This window comes from Lepisma saccharinum, chromosome 1 (assembly GCF_977018435.1).
Source record: "Lepisma saccharinum chromosome 1, izLepSacc3.1, whole genome shotgun sequence".
In the NCBI taxonomy this organism is placed as follows: domain Eukaryota; kingdom Metazoa; phylum Arthropoda; class Insecta; order Zygentoma; family Lepismatidae; genus Lepisma; species Lepisma saccharinum.
Genome location: NC_139229.1, coordinates 127,227,565 through 127,244,953, shown reverse-complemented (window position 1 = coordinate 127,244,953; position 17,389 = coordinate 127,227,565). Strand labels below are relative to the sequence as shown.

Below are 17,389 nucleotides of genomic sequence, written 5' to 3'. Positions count from 1 at the left end.
AATCATCTACAATCCATCCCCAACATTATATTTTCCTGTGTGCCATAATAGAATAGATTACATTGAATTGATGGTCACTAATGAAAAAGAAGAATTAGTTGATTTTGCTGGAGCCACAACAACTGCAATCATAGAGATTAACATTTAAATAAAAATACATACAATGGAAAATATTGAGAGTTATGAGCTACAATCATTCCCCCCAAACAGGAGGACATTTGCAAATTTAAATCAACCCAACACAGAAATCGAGGTTGATCTTGATGTAGGGGACGGCTTTATACACCCCCACAGAGCAGATCTATACATCAAATTTGATGTTGTAAAGCTCGATGGAACAGATTATCCGGCAAATTCAAATATAAGATTGGTAGACAATTTTGTGCCGCATCTGTTCTCTGAAATTGAGATCAGAAAGCATGGTGTTGTTATAAACAGAGTGGATTATCCCGGCATTACCTCCACAGCTTTGGCCACACTAAAATTATCCAAAACCGAGGCTTCATACTACAAAATAGGCGGATTTGAGGCTGGTGATAAGATATTATCTAAGAACCACACAGTGCTGTTCCCTATGCGCCTGTTGCCAGGATTCTTCTCAGATTACAAAGATATCATGTGGAAGGGTGGTTTAAGAATTACATTTAGAAGAGCTGCCAATGATAATAATGCTTTGATGAGGTACAGTACAATAAACCCTACAGGGGAAGCTCTGCCTAATACCCTACCTGATGAAGGCAAGTGCATTATTCAGACTATGGAGCTAAGAATCCCAGTTGTTGAATATGAAGCCAGCTATGCTCTTAAATACAAAGCTGATATCCTAAAAAATCCACACATTCCTCTGCAATTTTATACATATCAATCTGTACAGAAGCCCGCAACTGGTTCTTATTATGAGTTTGATGCTACAAATTCATTCTCCAGCATACAATACGACATGCCTGATTTTGTGGTGGTACTGTTTCAGACTGGAAGACACAATAATCAGGAAAAAAATTCAAGTAAATTTGATAACTGCAACATCAAGAACATATATCTTAAAAATGGCAGAAATGAGGTATTTCCTAGAGAAAATTACAATTTAGACATTTCCAAGGATGATTTCCTCAAATTATATGAGGCTTTTTCGGCTTTCAAGAGGGTCACTACTGGCAATACTGACATGTATTACACTCCAGATGAATTCAAAGCACAGAGACCCATGTTTGTAATCAACACTTCAAAAAGGAAACAAGTTGTGGTGAATGACAGGACAAACATTAAAATTATCTGTGAATTCCACGAGGCATTACCTGATGACACCATTTGTAGTGTTATTCTCATAGGTGAAAAATCATATGTTTATGATGTAAGAAATGAGAGAGTCACGGAGCAATTCTAGAGGTCCGATTCAAACACAGAGGCCCTTGATTACAAAGCAATAATACCAACACTCTGCTGTCAGAGAGGCCCCAGACACTCTACCAGCTTTGAAACCTCAACTGTATTATCAGCTAGCAGTGAATATCTTATGTGTGGGCAGTTGTATATATTTCAATCTTATATCAGGACTCGAACCCAAAGCCCCTGATTACAATGCAACAATATTAACACTTCTCAATATGGAATATGCCCACATTTTACTGGGTTCGAGACCTTAATACAGACAAAATTGGATTTTGAACTGTCATAATATTTTCTAAGTCTTTGCCTAGGCTCATATTATCAGAATAGAATTACTTTCAGCATGAAGGGGGTCAGTTCATTGCCACTGTGTGAAAATATGTATTTTTATCTCAATAATCTTTGTTACACTTTTACATGTTGCAGACATGTTACACTTTTTCCCCTGTCGCACAGAAAGATTAATGCCCCCTTCAGTGAATCGTACAGAAAAATCATTAATGCTCCCTTCTAGCGTGTAGATTTTATCTCTTGCGTGCTGGCAAAACATGCAAACAATTAATTATGCTTACCCGCTCTTCTCCTATTGTATGGCTGAGCGGGTGGTTATAAAACATGAAAAAATAAGAAAACTGAGAAATTCAGTTTTTATACAATATATTGTTGTAAAACACTTTTTACCAGGTTTTCAGATCTGGGAGCTATCAACTAGCAGTAATTATTCAAAATCTCACGTATGGAATGCCACACAATCTATCAGGACTCGAACCCAGAACCCCTTGTTTATCAATTAAACTTAAACCAGAAGTAAATATGTGTGTATATGGGTGGGTGTGTGTGTGTATGTGTGTGTATGTATGGGTTTTTGATTAATTTCAGGTGTAGCCAAAAAAATATCAATTTTTGACAAGTTTATGGACAAAAATCTGGCTGATGCAACTTTTGTAAGTATGCACAAATCAATCTGAGGGAGCTCTTCTTTTCTGAAAAATTCTCTTCCTTTCCGAAAAATTCTCTTCCTTTCCGAAAAATTCTCTTCTTTTCTGAAAAATTCCCGAGGGCATTTTTTACAAAAATCTTGGATTAGACGGGGTGCCATACTAGAGCAAAAAGCTCACATGGGCATGTTGAGCTTGTTTTAAGTATAGCAAATCTGCTTGATGAGAGCTCTTCCTTTCCGGCACTGTCCCTATTGTAAATACCACTACTATTAGCCCCTACGTAATATATTTATTGTTATTCAAAGACAATTTATTTTAAAGCGGCCGCGAATTGTCTTTCATTTTTGGTTGGCCTAAGCCTCAATATAGTTTATACTGGAGGAAAATTGAAATATTTCTTCTTTTCTTGCAGGATGTTCCCTGAGGCCATACAGGACAATTTCCAGTGCTCCTTATGCAAAAGACAATTCGTGGAGCCTCGAGTGCTCCCCTGCCTCCACACATTCTGCACAGCTTGCCTCAAGGCCCTAGAGGGCAGCACTCCAGAAGCAACTCTTCAAAATGGTGACACTCAGTCAGAAGGTGGGAATACATCATGTGTATTAATAGTATTTTGTAGTTACTTTGAAACACTGTTTACACAGTGTCTTCCATTATTATGAACGATCTCAGATTTATCTCCAAAATTGGTTTGGAATGTAGGAAAATCCAAATTGGATCTTCCGATATATGAACAAGTAAAATGATCTCAATGGCGTGCTCACAATAAAGAATATGACAATAATAATGGCCAATCCGCCAACTAGGATTACATTTAATTCGGAATATACCTAGGTAGTACATAGTGATGATAACTATATTTTCCCCTTTTTCCTAGTTTGAAGATATTTTGGGGTGTCACGGTATTCTTTGGACATGTAAATCTCTGTCTTATATTTTAGTTTAATTAAGTATAATTAATCAACATATTACTGATGTATTGCGTGAGATTTGTTTTTGAGGTTTGATTTGTTCTTATATATCTGTCGGCAAAATGAAAGTCGAGCGAGACAACGACAGTTAGGGACTGGTTCAGAGTCACGACAACGATTGTCAACAAGGTTCATTCTTTACGAGGCACCAGTACGAAAATAGACCTTATGAAATATCTCCGTTTCCAGTCGACGGATTGAACTGGAATTTGGACAACCGAAGCGGCACGTTATAAATGATATCTGGATTTAATTTCAAGGAGACTAACTGAGTATCCACGACGTAAGACCGAATTGGTTATAAAAAGGCTATTCATGGGCCAACTACGAATCTTTGAGCCTGGTGCCAGCGAGACTGAAAGTTAATCCTCCCGTACCTGCCAGAAGACATGAGTTGCCCTCGTTCGAAAACAATGCGCCAAGGGTAGACGAACCTTGCTGGTGAGGGAAGCGACGCTTCTTCAACGTCCTCCGAACTGAAATTTTCAAAAGAGATATAAAACTGCGGGACTCAGAGTTTGCAACACAGTTTGTCAGGAGTTTGGTAGCAAGAGCACCTCTGTGCCAAACCTCCGTATACTTATTGTTTTCGTGGACTTGTTTTTTTTTCTTTGCGAACCGTCAGCGAGTGACTGCCAGTGAGTTGATTCACGTGTGCTTGATGCTGTGAGATCATACGCAGTGAATTATTTTGCGAAACAAGGACAATCAAGAACTATGGCAGGATAAAAGGAGAGAGGGACGTCGGGTTCCCAGAATCCTTAACGCCGCCACTACCATACGGCGCCGACGCTACAGCTAAATCAGCCGACAACGACAACGACGGCGTACCATGCCATGGAAGCCAGCCAATGCCGACGCCAAACACCAGCCGCCGCGACGCTACTGCCCGAACATCCAACGCCCAACTGTAACGACGAAGAGACGCCTGAGAGAGAGGATTCCAAGCCGACGTTTGAGAGATGCCTCCAGAGGAAGCAGTGGACTAGAGAGACGCCCGAGGAGAACTAGAGGACGCCCGACATGGGAAACGACAAGTCAGGAGCGCTACCCGAGGAACGAAAGTGCCAAGTATGATCGACGAACGCCCACCGTTGTTAAACCGAAGGAACATTTTATCGTCGCAATGAAGCCAAGTGTGATTAACCGTACCAAGGAAAGATGCACTACCCGACGACGTAGCAGAGTCTGGTACAGTATTCTTCTGTCGATTCACATTCACGTGCGAATATATTGTTTTCTGTCATCGCCCTACCACAAAAGCTTAAACCATATTGATTCGTGGTATTACGACGTGACTCGGAATTCCAAACCTAACTTTCGTGTCTTGTATTTTGAGTAATTGCTATATAAAAGGTCGTTTCATGTTTATATTTTTTAATCTTTTTAAATGTCAGTATTTAATGATAAAGCTCCTTTATGAAGTTAAATTCCAATGTAAATTGTCAATGTGTACTTCATTGTAATGTAAAGAGCCGCCCCAGTCGTCTAAATAACTTATCGACGGTTGACTGTTTAGTCTTTTATTTGTGAGTAATGTATGTTAAATTGCCCAGGTCAAGCAAGTGAGGTTTTCTGTGTTGTAGAGTGGCAATGTAATGTTTGCTCGCACCGATGATTAATTGAAGTAGTCCGGCAGCTGGAGCCTAATTAAGTATTGCATCACGCAGCAGAGCTGTGATTGTTTTGAAAGGACGGGAGGGGCTTGTTGCAATTATCCCCGTCCGAGAAATTTGGTAGATTTCATAGTTGCGGTATAGATGCGTATGTTCTTCTGAACAATGGTTCAATCAAGCCGACCTATTTTTCTGATGATTGTTTTTCGAGGGCTGGCACGTAATGACAGTAATGAGCACAGGGGCAGAAAGATTAACGACCTAATTCAAGTTCATGTTAAACATAAAAGTAAGAGTACGTTGATTAAATACGAGCCTTGTATGTGTACTTTCATGTTGATATTCTCCATAAGAATGAATGAGTGAGAGAATGAACGAATGAGTCAGGGGGACATGTAAGTTGTTTGTTGTGTAAATATTTTGATTCCAATATATACATATTTTTACCGTTTGTAGGAGTTATCATTTGATGTTTAGAGGTACCAGGTGTATCAGGTACAATGCTATTTGCTGTGTTTTTTCTAGTGCCGACAGATGTTAGGTAAAATGAAGGTGATATATTTCTAAGTATTTTATCCCCATTCCCGCATTGAAAGGGTAATATTACCGTTCAAGACACGAACTCAACCTGGATCGTTTGCTATTGCATAGTTGGCACTTCCTGCTATTTTGTGCTCTGGTAGGGGTGTAAACAATACCCCTTAAAATAAGCCACTGGTCTGTATCTTTCCATTTTTTGAAGAGAAAATGCTCACTGATCAAACCTTATTTTACAATAAAGTAACTGAGAAACCGTTATGCTGAACGCTCAGATACTTAATCCGTCCCTCATACCCTACTGAGGCCCAAGTCTTGCTGAAGTTCATTGTCTTAGTAGTCCTACAAATAGCAGGGAGTCATTTTGCATATGTGTGTTCGTGAGTATTTCAATTTTTGGAAGCTTTCTATCTATGCGCTATTTTCCTAGCTGGCGGGTACAGTTAATTCCTATATTTAAAATTCACGTAGAATGCTCATATTGGTGTTGAAATAAATGTCATAAATTCAGATGTACTGTTGCACCTCAGTCCTGAGGGACCCAAGGTGGAGACCTCACGGTGACCAACGAAGCCTTGGTTTTCGCCACGCGCCGCGCTACGATGACTACGTAACTGAGCCCACATCCAGATTCCTGTGCAAGAGCACAGGCAGCGCCATTATCACAGCCACCTCCACTCAACTACAGTACACGCCAGTCGCGTGCGACCAGAAAAACCTCCCAGACAAGACAACAAGATAGATCCAGATCCGAATCGTCATCTACAACGGGTTCGCATATCGCGGACTCTCAGGCGGTAAATTACGTCAGACAAGAAGATGGCACTAACCGCCCACAACAAATCAGAAACTATACAAAGGACAAAAATAAAGAAAATTCGATGAACCAATCAGGACAACGACCACCCGAAACGCGGAAGTTGGACAAAACGTCAATGAAAGACACAAAGCGCCGACGACAACGTTGCGTAACCAAAGAAGAAGAATACAAGATGGTGGACCCCAAAAAGGCAGCCAAACCTCTCCCACCCCCTAATCTTCCCACATATACGACTCCTAATACATACCAACTTTTAGCTCCAATCAATAATACCTCAAATCCCGATCACCAATTAAACTTGACCCAAGGAGACGGAAGCACGGTAGCAGGTACGAGCAATGCCCGGATTGAAGACGAAGAACAAGATATGCAAACTGACGGCGAAATAAACGAAACAACAATGACACACGTACCGTCAGTATACGTGTATGGTATCCTCCAACCACACCAGATGGTGTCTGCAATTTGAAAGGAGTTAAAACAACAACCGCGAGTCCGAGTGACAGCACACAGTGTTCGCATAAATTACAAAGAAGAAGCAGATTTTCACACAGTGTGCATAGATTAACAGAAAAAAAAGCGGAATACGCAATAGGACCTCAAAGGCAAGCTAAACCACTGAAAGTAGTTCTCAATCTGCTACCAATCGACATAGAAACTTCATACATCAAAAACTACCTACTGTCGCTGGAATTTCCAGTGATATCAGTGAGCCAACTCAAAAAGATGGACTACAAGACCAATACACGGAAGTTGATGCCACTTTACCTGGTCAACCTCCAAAGAACTTCTTCATCTTAGGCAATATACAAGCTAGAAGCCATAGAATACTACCGTTTAAATGTAGAACCGTATGGATCACAATCAGTTCTGCAATGCTACAAATGTCAACGCCTGGGACATTCATCGAGACTGTCATGCCTCTCCCAGATGCGTAAAATGCACCGGAAGGCATGACACTCGAGACTGCCCGAAGAAAGACAGGAAGCTTCCAGCCAAATGCGTGAACTGCGGAGGGGAGCATCCTGCGAATTTCCGAGGTTGCAGAGTATTCAAGACAGCAACGACGCCAACCACAGGAGGCACAACCAACAACCAGAACAGACCCACAACACAGAGTAGCCAATCAAGATTCATAGGGTCAGCGTCACAAGCATGCCCACGACATTAACTGCAGTTAACCCAAACAACACATACATATGCAGGACGAGTTCCCAGGACTTCGCAGATCCCAGTAACAAGAACCCCTCAGAACGCAGCAACACCAACACTAGGTCAAGGACTCCAATCCATTATAGAACTAGCATCAAAATGGAACCTCCAACGAATCTGGCAACATGTAAGCCGAGATTTGCAGCGTCTAGCAACAGCCTCTACAGGAATGAACATGTTCTCGATTTGCATCGAGATGTTCCTAGATATGCAAAAAGATGGGTGTTTTTAAACACATAAATTTCCTAAGACATATCACCCTCCTTATATTTAATGCGGACGGTATAGATGGAAAAACGCTGGAAATACAACATTTTCTACGTACAGACAACATAGATATCGCTTTATTAAATGAAACCCATTTAAAACCGCACATAAATTGGAAAATAGCAGACTGTAGACACTTCAGACTGGACAGACAGGGAAAAAGAAAAGGCGGTCTCCTCATCATACTTCGCAGAGGAATTGCAGCTACACAGATTGCCACACCAGCTCTCACATCAATTGAAGCCTTGGCAGTGAAAATAAAGACCCAAGCAATGGAACTAATCTTAGTCTCGGCATATCGCTCTCCACTCACACCTTTGAATGAGAACGATATAATGAGACTGGACGATATGGGGCCGAATGTGGTCATAGGGGGGGGGGGGAACTAAATGCCAAACACCCCTCATGGAATTCACGTGTATCAAACGTGACAGGTAACTTGCTACATAATATACTCCCAGACACGGATTTCCACGTCCTGGCACCGAAGGAGCCGACATACTACCCACGACATGGAGGACTCCCTGTGGTTCTGGACATCGTTCTCCTGAAAGGCGTTGGTACAAGCACAGCACCATATGCAGTAACGGAACTATCCTCGGACCACCTGCCAGTACTCACCTCATTGGCCCAAGGTATATACTGTCAACGATTCAAAACACTACAAAAACAACGACCAACTGGAATGACTACAAACTAGCAACTCACGCAGCTATCAACCCCCGGGTCCAACTGCAAAACACACGAGACATTGACCGTGCAGTCTTGGAATTCACAGCTATATTCACGAAAGCATGGTATCAAGCCACAACCTTCCATAAAGACACAGTCACATCCACAGTCTCACCGATGCTACACATCTTAGTCCATCTGTGAAGATGGACAAGAAGACGATGGCACAGATCAAGAGCACCGACTTACCTGGGAGACTGGAAAATGGTACAAAAACATCTACAAAACTACCTACTTCGTGACAGACTAGCAAGATGGGACGAAACTCCACGACAACTGTCACAATTGGATCCCTCCTTCTGGAAATTGGCGAGATCATTGCACACTAAGTATTACGAACAGCAACGACGGAAGTAATGGACGGAACAGAACAACTAAACATGTTGGCTGACCACTTCACTGAATCTTTAGTTCCTCACCGCAATCTGCAGGACAAAGATACAGAAAGACTGGTACAACAAGGAGTACAGGAGCTGAAAAGACTTCCAATGTGCCTTAATGTTAACCATATTACACCACGAGAGGTAGCAGCAGCCGCCAAACTCATGAAACCAAAATCATCGCCAGGATTGGACCAGATACCAACAACAGCCCGGAAAAATCATACAAGAAAAGGAATAGTCGATCTTACCAGACTCTTCACCATACACGTACATACTCAAGACAGGCTACTACCCACAAGATTGGAAAATCGCCAATATCATAATTATACAAAAACCAGGAAAGAGTCCGGAACTACCGAATAACTACAGACCAATAAGTCTTCGAACGAATCATCAGAAAGCGCCTTATGACATTTTGCGACGAACACCAGATCATCCCAAATCATCAATTCGGTTTTAGACCAAACCACGGCACTACAGAACAACTTCTGAGAGTGGTAGATACCATCTCAGTACAAATGGACCGTAAAAGACGAGTGCTTGGAGTATTTATGGACGTTCAAAAAGCATTCGACAGTGTCTGGCAACAAGTATTACTGTATAAGTTATATACACTCAAATTCCCATTAAGTTACTGCAAACTGATAGCAAGTTATCTGTTTGAACGAAAATTCGTACTAACATTTAATGATAAACGCTCCGGACCAAGACCAGTGAGAGCAGGAGTCCCCCAAGGTTCCGTATTATCACCAATATTATACGCCATATATACTGCAGACATCCCTCACCCGACCAATGGGATGATTGCCACGTATGCCGACGACACGGCTATATTCAGTTGGGCTAGAAAGCTTAAAACCGGAATAGGAACTATGCAGAAATATTTCAAAATCTTCGAAGAATGGGCCCGAAAGTGGAAGATACACATAAATCCGGTCAAAAGCCAATCCATTGAATTGGGATTGGGATCAACGACAAAAAGAGCCAAACAAAGAATAGGATATTTATATCCGATCCTAAGCTCCCCGATACTCCAACTACAAGCTAGAGTACACGTATATAACATGATGATAAGACCAATATTAACATACGCGGGACCAGTATGGAAGCAAATGGCAAACTCTCACCACCGCAATATTCAAGTGATTCAAAACCGAGCACTAAGAATAATAGGAAGATATCCATGGGCAACAAGAATCAGACAGATGCACGAAGACTTAGTGCCAACGAATCATGAAAACCATAAAAAATGCACAACAAAACTTGTGGGCAAAAATACCTAATCACAGAAACCCTCTTATCCGAAATATCGGCACAACAAGACCAAGACGAAATATAATGAAACTACCACGACTATAACGAAAAGGAACACACCACAGATGCAACAAGCATGGTTGTAAACACAAAATAAGGTACATAAAAAATGTAAAACAATCAAATGCTAATATATTGTAATATGTTATATTGTAACAATTTACTCTATTAATATTTAGCCATGTATTTTTGTATTTTGTATTTATATGTTTTTGTGTATTGTACACGTATATGTCCGGGAACAATATAGATTAAACCTCCCTGCCACAGAAAATGAAAAACTGTAAAGTAATGAATAATGAGATTCCAGCCAAATAAATTATGATGCGTGCAAATGTGTAACGTTTGCGAACAATGCTTATCTTAGTATCGAAACACACGTTTTCGATATCCTAAATTGGAAATATGTTATCTGATTTGTTGTAGAGATAAAGCGTTTACCTGTACACGTCATGACGGATCATGACATGTGGTATCTTAATATATTTTGACTGCAGAAAGCTAATGACGCGATTAAATGAATTCTTACTTTATTGTTTGTAATACTTCTGATACTGCTAAAATATGTTTTTCGTTTGAGTTTAAAGCAAGACTTCTGTGCACTTTATATGCACAAATAGGCTAATCGAGACTTGATCTACGGTTTAAAGAGAGATCCGAACCACTATGTGCCTCCACCGATTATCGAACCCAGAGCCCCTTGCTTACAAGGCGACGGAGTTACCACTACGCCATCTGGAGGCCCGATGTTAAAATAAGATAGGCGTGTAAGGGGTAACCCTTTGTGAAGACACAAATGTCACCTGGTTCTGGCACCTGGCATTCAACCAGGATAATTCTCTGTAGGAATTGTGTTGTGTCGTGATTGTCCCTTTATCCAACTCTCAGTATCATCATTGAGTCCCATCGTCGCGATTAGCCAAAATGGCAGAAATGTGGCGTGAATTAACCTAATTCAAGCAGTCAATTAAAATAAGGGGAATATTGTTATTAGTGATAATAGAATAACATGTAGCATATAAAGTATGGCTTCAACCCCTAAAAGCTTTAATTTAGCCAATCCTTGAAATTGGTGTCTAAATGGTTGTCGTTCGAAAATTGGAATGGAAACCCGGGAAGATCTTGCAATTTTTTCCTCACCATTAAATACACGCAGAAATGCACATACACTTTCATGAAAGTCTATCTCTATAGTGCATTCTGGACTGTTGGACCTGGTTACAGAGGTTTGTACTCGTGTTCTTTGCATTGCAGCTTCCTTCGCAACGGTGAAATACGCTGGACAAGAGGACAGGAAGTCTGAGAACGGCACGTGCGCCAATGGCTCCGGCTCAGGCTACGAGAGCGAGGGAAGGGACACGTCTGACGGAAGAAGCGTTAAATCCGGCTCCGACAGCAGCTGGACCCCGAAATCGGAGCGTCGCTCCTGCCTCAGGTTTACGAGCAATAGGAGGAGCCTGAAATGTCCTACGTGCGGCGCCGAAACGAGACTGTTCTCGGGTGGCGTGGAGCTGCTACCCCTCAACTACATTCTCCAGCACAAGATAGTCCTGGCTTCCCTGAACAGGGAGACAACTCGCTTGCTGTGCGATTTATGCTCGACGGATGTCCAGGCGACCTCCCGCTGCTCCGAGTGCCTCCTCAGCCTCTGCTCCTTCTGCTCAGAGGCCCACAAGAGGCAGCGTCGAACCGCGGACCACGAGGTGCTGGACCTTCAGGAGGCAAGGCAGCGGGGCATCACCCGGGTGCTGAGTCAAGTGATGTGTCCACTTCATCCGGACCAGGAGCTGAAAGTCATGTGCGAGTCCTGTGTGCAGGTAGAGCGCCAGTTTATTATTAAGTGTAATTTTCTTTCCTGAAAATACATTTTTCGCTTTGTGAAAAATTATTGTGTTTCCATTTTGGCCAGTCTGTATGCCAGTCATCCGTGGCGGAGCGGTTATCACAGCACGCTACGACGCCAGGGGTTGCGGGTTCGAATCCCGGCCTGGGGATGGGTGTTCCCTCTGAGTATCCATTCATCAATATCATCACTCATCCTCGTCTCTGCAATTAGCCAAATGTGACAGGAAAACGAAGTCAAATTAACCAAATCAATGATCTATCTATCTATGGCTGAGTGTTTCACATAACGTGTTACGAAGCCAGGGTCCCTGGTTCGTATCCGGGATTAGGCATGCATGGACGTATTTGTCCTATTATTGATTTAATCAGTTCGTCATTCATCTTCATCAGCATCCAAGAGGTAGAAATGGACATAGAAATAACAGAAATAAAAACTGAAATAACTTCATTATTTCTGTGAAGTCCTACAGTCGATTTTAATTTTTAATGCATATCTTAGAAGTTAGTGCAAATGCAAGCTTTATACAATTACATGGATGCACAGGGTGTTACATAAACGTTAAAAGATTTTCTCCCTTTTCAGACTATAGTGTAAACTTGTAAGGACGTTTTTGTAGATGTCAACTCCCTTTCCTCTCCACTACTAATTGGTTATCTTGCGTCCAAGACTTCACGAAAGTTAAACATGACAGTTTTTCCACCCATAAAGGCGCCTACGGAATACAATCAATTGATCTGGGAGCACGTAGCGAATACTCACACCAGCCGTGAATCTAATTTATTTTGTTGAGCTAACGTATAAATAATTTCCACGAGTTCCTAGTCATTTTCTCTGGTACATAATACATTTTAAAGTGTATTTTCGTGTAATTCTTAGTGAATGAAGCACTCCCTCCTGGTAAGTTTTCTGACGATAGGGCAATTTGTCATTTGTAGAAAGTGTTGTATTTCATGCAACTCTGCACACGGTTTAAGCTGTTATTGGGATTAAATTAACTGTTCAGTTCATAATAGTATTGTGGTATTGTTGGTTGTTGTAGTAGCAGCAGCGGGAGTAGTTGTATTAGTAGCGATAACATAAGCATTGTTAACTTTCAATTACTGGTATATAATACACCAATATCTTACTATATGAAATACGTTTTTCCAGATTATTGGGAATATGTTCCCCTGTCCCCCTCCCCCATAACAACTTTCGCTGGTAATGGTGATGGCAGTAGTAGTATCGGTGATAGCGGTGCGATAGTAGTAGTGGCAATTGTAGTAGTTATTTTGGTAGTGGTGGAAGCAGTGATAAGAGTATTAGTTAGTTGTTGTGGAGGTATTATATAAAAAAGTAAAGTACTATGCACAACGCCATGAAGGCGTATAGGGGATGTGGGGTTAGGACCCCACACTTTCTTGATCACGGCCGAAGGTGGGGGTGATGTGATCAGCACCACGCCCTTGGCCGCCTTTACCCCCCAGAGTTTCCTCCATGTACCCACTTTATACGGCGCTGGGTGGGCACCGGAGCGGCTTGAACAGGTGGGAAATATCCCGGTTCTCCCCCGCCGGGGATCAAACCCAGGTCTCTCGCATGGTAGTCAGACGCCCTAACGACTGAGCTACCGCGGCTAACGAGGTATTATAAAGGGTCTACCAATTTGAACGTCAGAACTTTGAAAGAGTGTTATGGCAACGCTGATTGGAATGACGAGATGGAACTGTGACGTCTGTGTGCAGTAGTCTGTGGCAAGTTATCATTGAGAGAAACACAATGGAACAACGCACAGAAACTATTCGAATTGATCGGGCCTTGTTTTTTTGAGGACCAACATGGAAATCTAAGGTCTGTGAGACTAAGCCACCCACAGTTCGTGACCTGAAACGGAACATCGAACGAACCATTCAGGCTATACCGCTCAATATGTGTGCAGACGTGGTGAAAAATTGGACATTCAGAATCCATTCCACTCACCGAAGCAGAGGAGGACATTTGAAGGACATATTGTTCAAAACGTGGTTTTCATTCTATCTAATTTTAAATATCTGACGTTCAAATTGATATACCCTATATAAGAGCAGTAGTTAGTGATAGTAGTGGTAGTAAATCGTGATATCTTCAGTAATTAAACTACTCTCTTTTGAATGATATTTTGTTGTTCCTGTCGATAGGTGGTGTGCCGCGATTGCTGCTTGTTGCAGCACAGAGACCACCAGTGCCTGGAAGCAACGCAGGCCGCAGACGTGTACATCCATTCCATCAAAGACGCGCTCTCAAGGGCAAAACCATCGTCGGACCATCTGAGAGAAGGCCTCGAGAGACTGCAGAAGACGAGCCAACGAATCCAGTCGAGATCGTGCCAGGTGGAGATGGAGGTGGACAACTTCGTCGACTCGTACATCCAGGCGCTGGAGGATCACCGGCGGAACCTCCACCTGCAGATCAGGAAGGCGCGGGAGGCGAAGATGAAGGCCCTCAGGAGCCAGGAGATGGAGATCGAGCGCCGCCTGGAGGTCCTCGACGCCACCGCCTCCTTCACTGAGGAGCTGCTCCAGGAGGGCTCCGAGGTGGAGATCCTCAGCTTCGTGGCTCCGGTGCTGAGGAGGCTCGACTGGTGCAAAGCTCAGAATGGACTGGGTTTCGTCCCGAGCGCTTCGGAAGTTTTGCAGTTTCTACCCAACGAGAAGGCCGGAGTCGTCGACAACAAACCTCTGTTCGGTATCGTGACGACTCAGCAGTGTTCGCCTCAACACTGCAGGCTGAAGGCTGATGGTGAGCAGCTTCCATTTCTGTTTCTAGTTTTGCTAGAATTTGCAACAGTGTAGCCATAAGTGTTTTTCCTCTGTAGGCTTTTAGTATGCTCCTCCTCTTGGATAGAAAAACGGGAGAAGAAACGAGATGTGTTCCACACCAGCAGTTCTTAACATTTCATTTACACGGACGCCCATTTAAATACTTTTGTTGTTGCGGCCACCCAAACCTTATAGATCAGAAGGCTTTGTACAGTTCACGCCATTGGGTGGTCTGTCTTCTGCTGGCACACCTTGTCAGGTATCACGCGAGTGCTTACATCCAGCGACAGGGCCGTGCAAAACACTACGTGTTTGTTCTCTGCCAGCCAGACCTCTCCTTTTCCCTTACGGAAGGAATTTTAGTTAGCGACTGCTTAGGTAATGCTTAGTTGCCACATTCACAGCGGAGGAGAGGGAAAGACGATAGAGACATAACAAGTAAGTATTTCAGATGGCGAGAGAAAAAGAATTTGCCCTCTAGGGCAGGGGTTCCCAAACTATTTCGTTTCACGGGGCCCTTAGTGTTTTAAAATTTTTCCGCGGCGCCCAAGTCAGAATGTAGGCCTATCCAACACTTGCAACGCTCAGTGTGGTTAAGTTGCTTGCCTAAAGTTAAAAAATAAACATACTTTAAATTCAGAAAAATTTTACATGTAAAAAGATCTAAATAAGCACATATTTGGAACAATCATATCATTGATTGAATTTCAGTGAAAATATTGGAACATTTCGCGGCACCCCTATAAGCCACCCTCGGCGTCCGAGGCGCACAGTTTGTGAATCACTGCTCTAGGGCTTGAATAACTCGATAATATTATTTGCTTTACCCTGTTGTGCAACAGTACAATCAGTACGTTTCAATAGTCCTCTGCTGACAGACACCTTAATAGCGGGAACTGTACCAGGATAAACTTTGAAATATTTGAAGTCCTAAAAGTGCGTAAGTCCCGCACCGTGCAGCCGTGCGGTCTTGCGCAAGCTTTGGGCTCCCTCTAAGGGGCGTGGGCAGGTTCGAATCTCCCGGGCCATCCACCATCGTGAGGAAATTGAGGAACTACGAATGAGTAGCGTAACTCGGTCAAAGGAATCGTACAACGACGACTATAGGTTCGTCGTGTTGACCAGACAATAAAAAATAAATATCGTCATATTTTCCCCAAATAGTAAGCCGCTGAGTTTTTAAGTCTGTTTATTTAACAATTAACAGTATTTCCCTCGAACATTCGCAACAAATAAAAAAAAAGTTCGTAATCTTTTAAGACTTCGCGAAACTCCTGGGAGAACATGGCAACGGCCGCTGGTCTACACAGTTTTCCAGGGACGACGGGGAGAAAAAAACTGCACCCGAATATCCGTTTTGACGGCCTATCACCCTTCTCATGTAAAGACATCATGTTTATATTATGATAATAGTAAGAAAGTTTCCAAATTTACAATTTAATAGAACCTCCAAGTGACATTATGAATATGTATCTAAAAGTTTCTGGAGTAGTGTAAATTTGTAAATTAACCTCCAAAAAATATTAAACTGAGTTTACGTAGAAAGAGCACCTTTCTTGCTTTGGATCCAGCCTCGTGTAGGAAAATTACAAGGAAAAAGCGTTTTCAAAACAAAAATTAGTTTAAAATCGAAGTTTTTTGATACTGTCTATCTGTTTATTGAGTGAGAGTAGAAGAACCATAGATTTTAATAATACCATTATTGTTCTTAAAAGTAATACTTGTCTTTAATTTATTTAAATTTTACTACTTCAATTTTCCTTTGTTATTGTCCTGGGTTTGAACCCCAAGCATGGGTGTTCATTTCGAGTGTCCCTTCATCAATTTCATCATATACTCACACGTCACTGATCCTCACCGTCGCGATTAGCTAAAAGTTGAAAAGCGACGCTAAGTAACACATCAAATAAAATAAAAAAATATTTGCCGCCTTTACTAGTAAATAAACAATCGTTTGAAACTTGGCCACGTGGTGCCCCAGTTGATTTCCTCCTCCTGTTCACCGTAATTAAGCTTAACATTACCTTCTTCCAGGCAAGTGATTAAGATTACTTGACGTTTTCCACTTTGACGAAGAGTTCACGAATAATACAGAAATCAGGAGATCGTTGGCTTCATTCTGGCCTATGAGCAATTAGTTCAGTCCTGATAATTTGATCTTAAACGCTGCCAAATCTTGTATATCCAAACAGAACATCCATCATTCTAGTCGCTTTAATATATTATTCCTCATAAAGTCATAACTATTGAACAAGCGTAGTACTGTAATCAACTTTATGATTGATCTCTTATACAAGATGTAGTATTCCGTCGTCGCCTTGTAATCAAGGGGTCCCGGGTTCGGTACCCGGTGGAGGCTGATAGTGGTTCTGATCCCACTCTAAATTGATTAGCCTTACTGTGCATACAGTGGACTTAAAACACAAACTCAGACTCAAAGAAGTAGTATTCAATTAATAGCATTAATCTACCATTTTGAGACCTCAGATTACTGCGGCGCTCCCCATATTGAAAGAGTGGTGTTATCTCCGCAGTATGTCTTGAGTTCTTCAATTGTTTAAAAAACTTGTATTTTGCAATGTATTAA

General features: G+C 42.0%; 1 protein-coding gene across 1 annotated transcript in view; it reads left to right on the top strand.

Moving 5' to 3' along the window:
- Nucleotides 1-17,389, top strand: part of LOC146000874 (E3 ubiquitin-protein ligase TRIM45) — a 118,106-nt gene that overhangs the window by 82,967 nt on the left and 17,750 nt on the right. The window contains exons 2-4 of the mRNA XM_083138405.1: nt 2,740-2,909; nt 11,434-11,996; nt 14,182-14,782. Coding sequence (XP_082994531.1) covers nt 2,741-2,909; nt 11,434-11,996; nt 14,182-14,782 — 1,333 coding nt within the window. The 5' untranslated portion in view covers nt 2,740. The remainder of the gene's footprint in view (nt 1-2,739; nt 2,910-11,433; nt 11,997-14,181; nt 14,783-17,389) is intronic.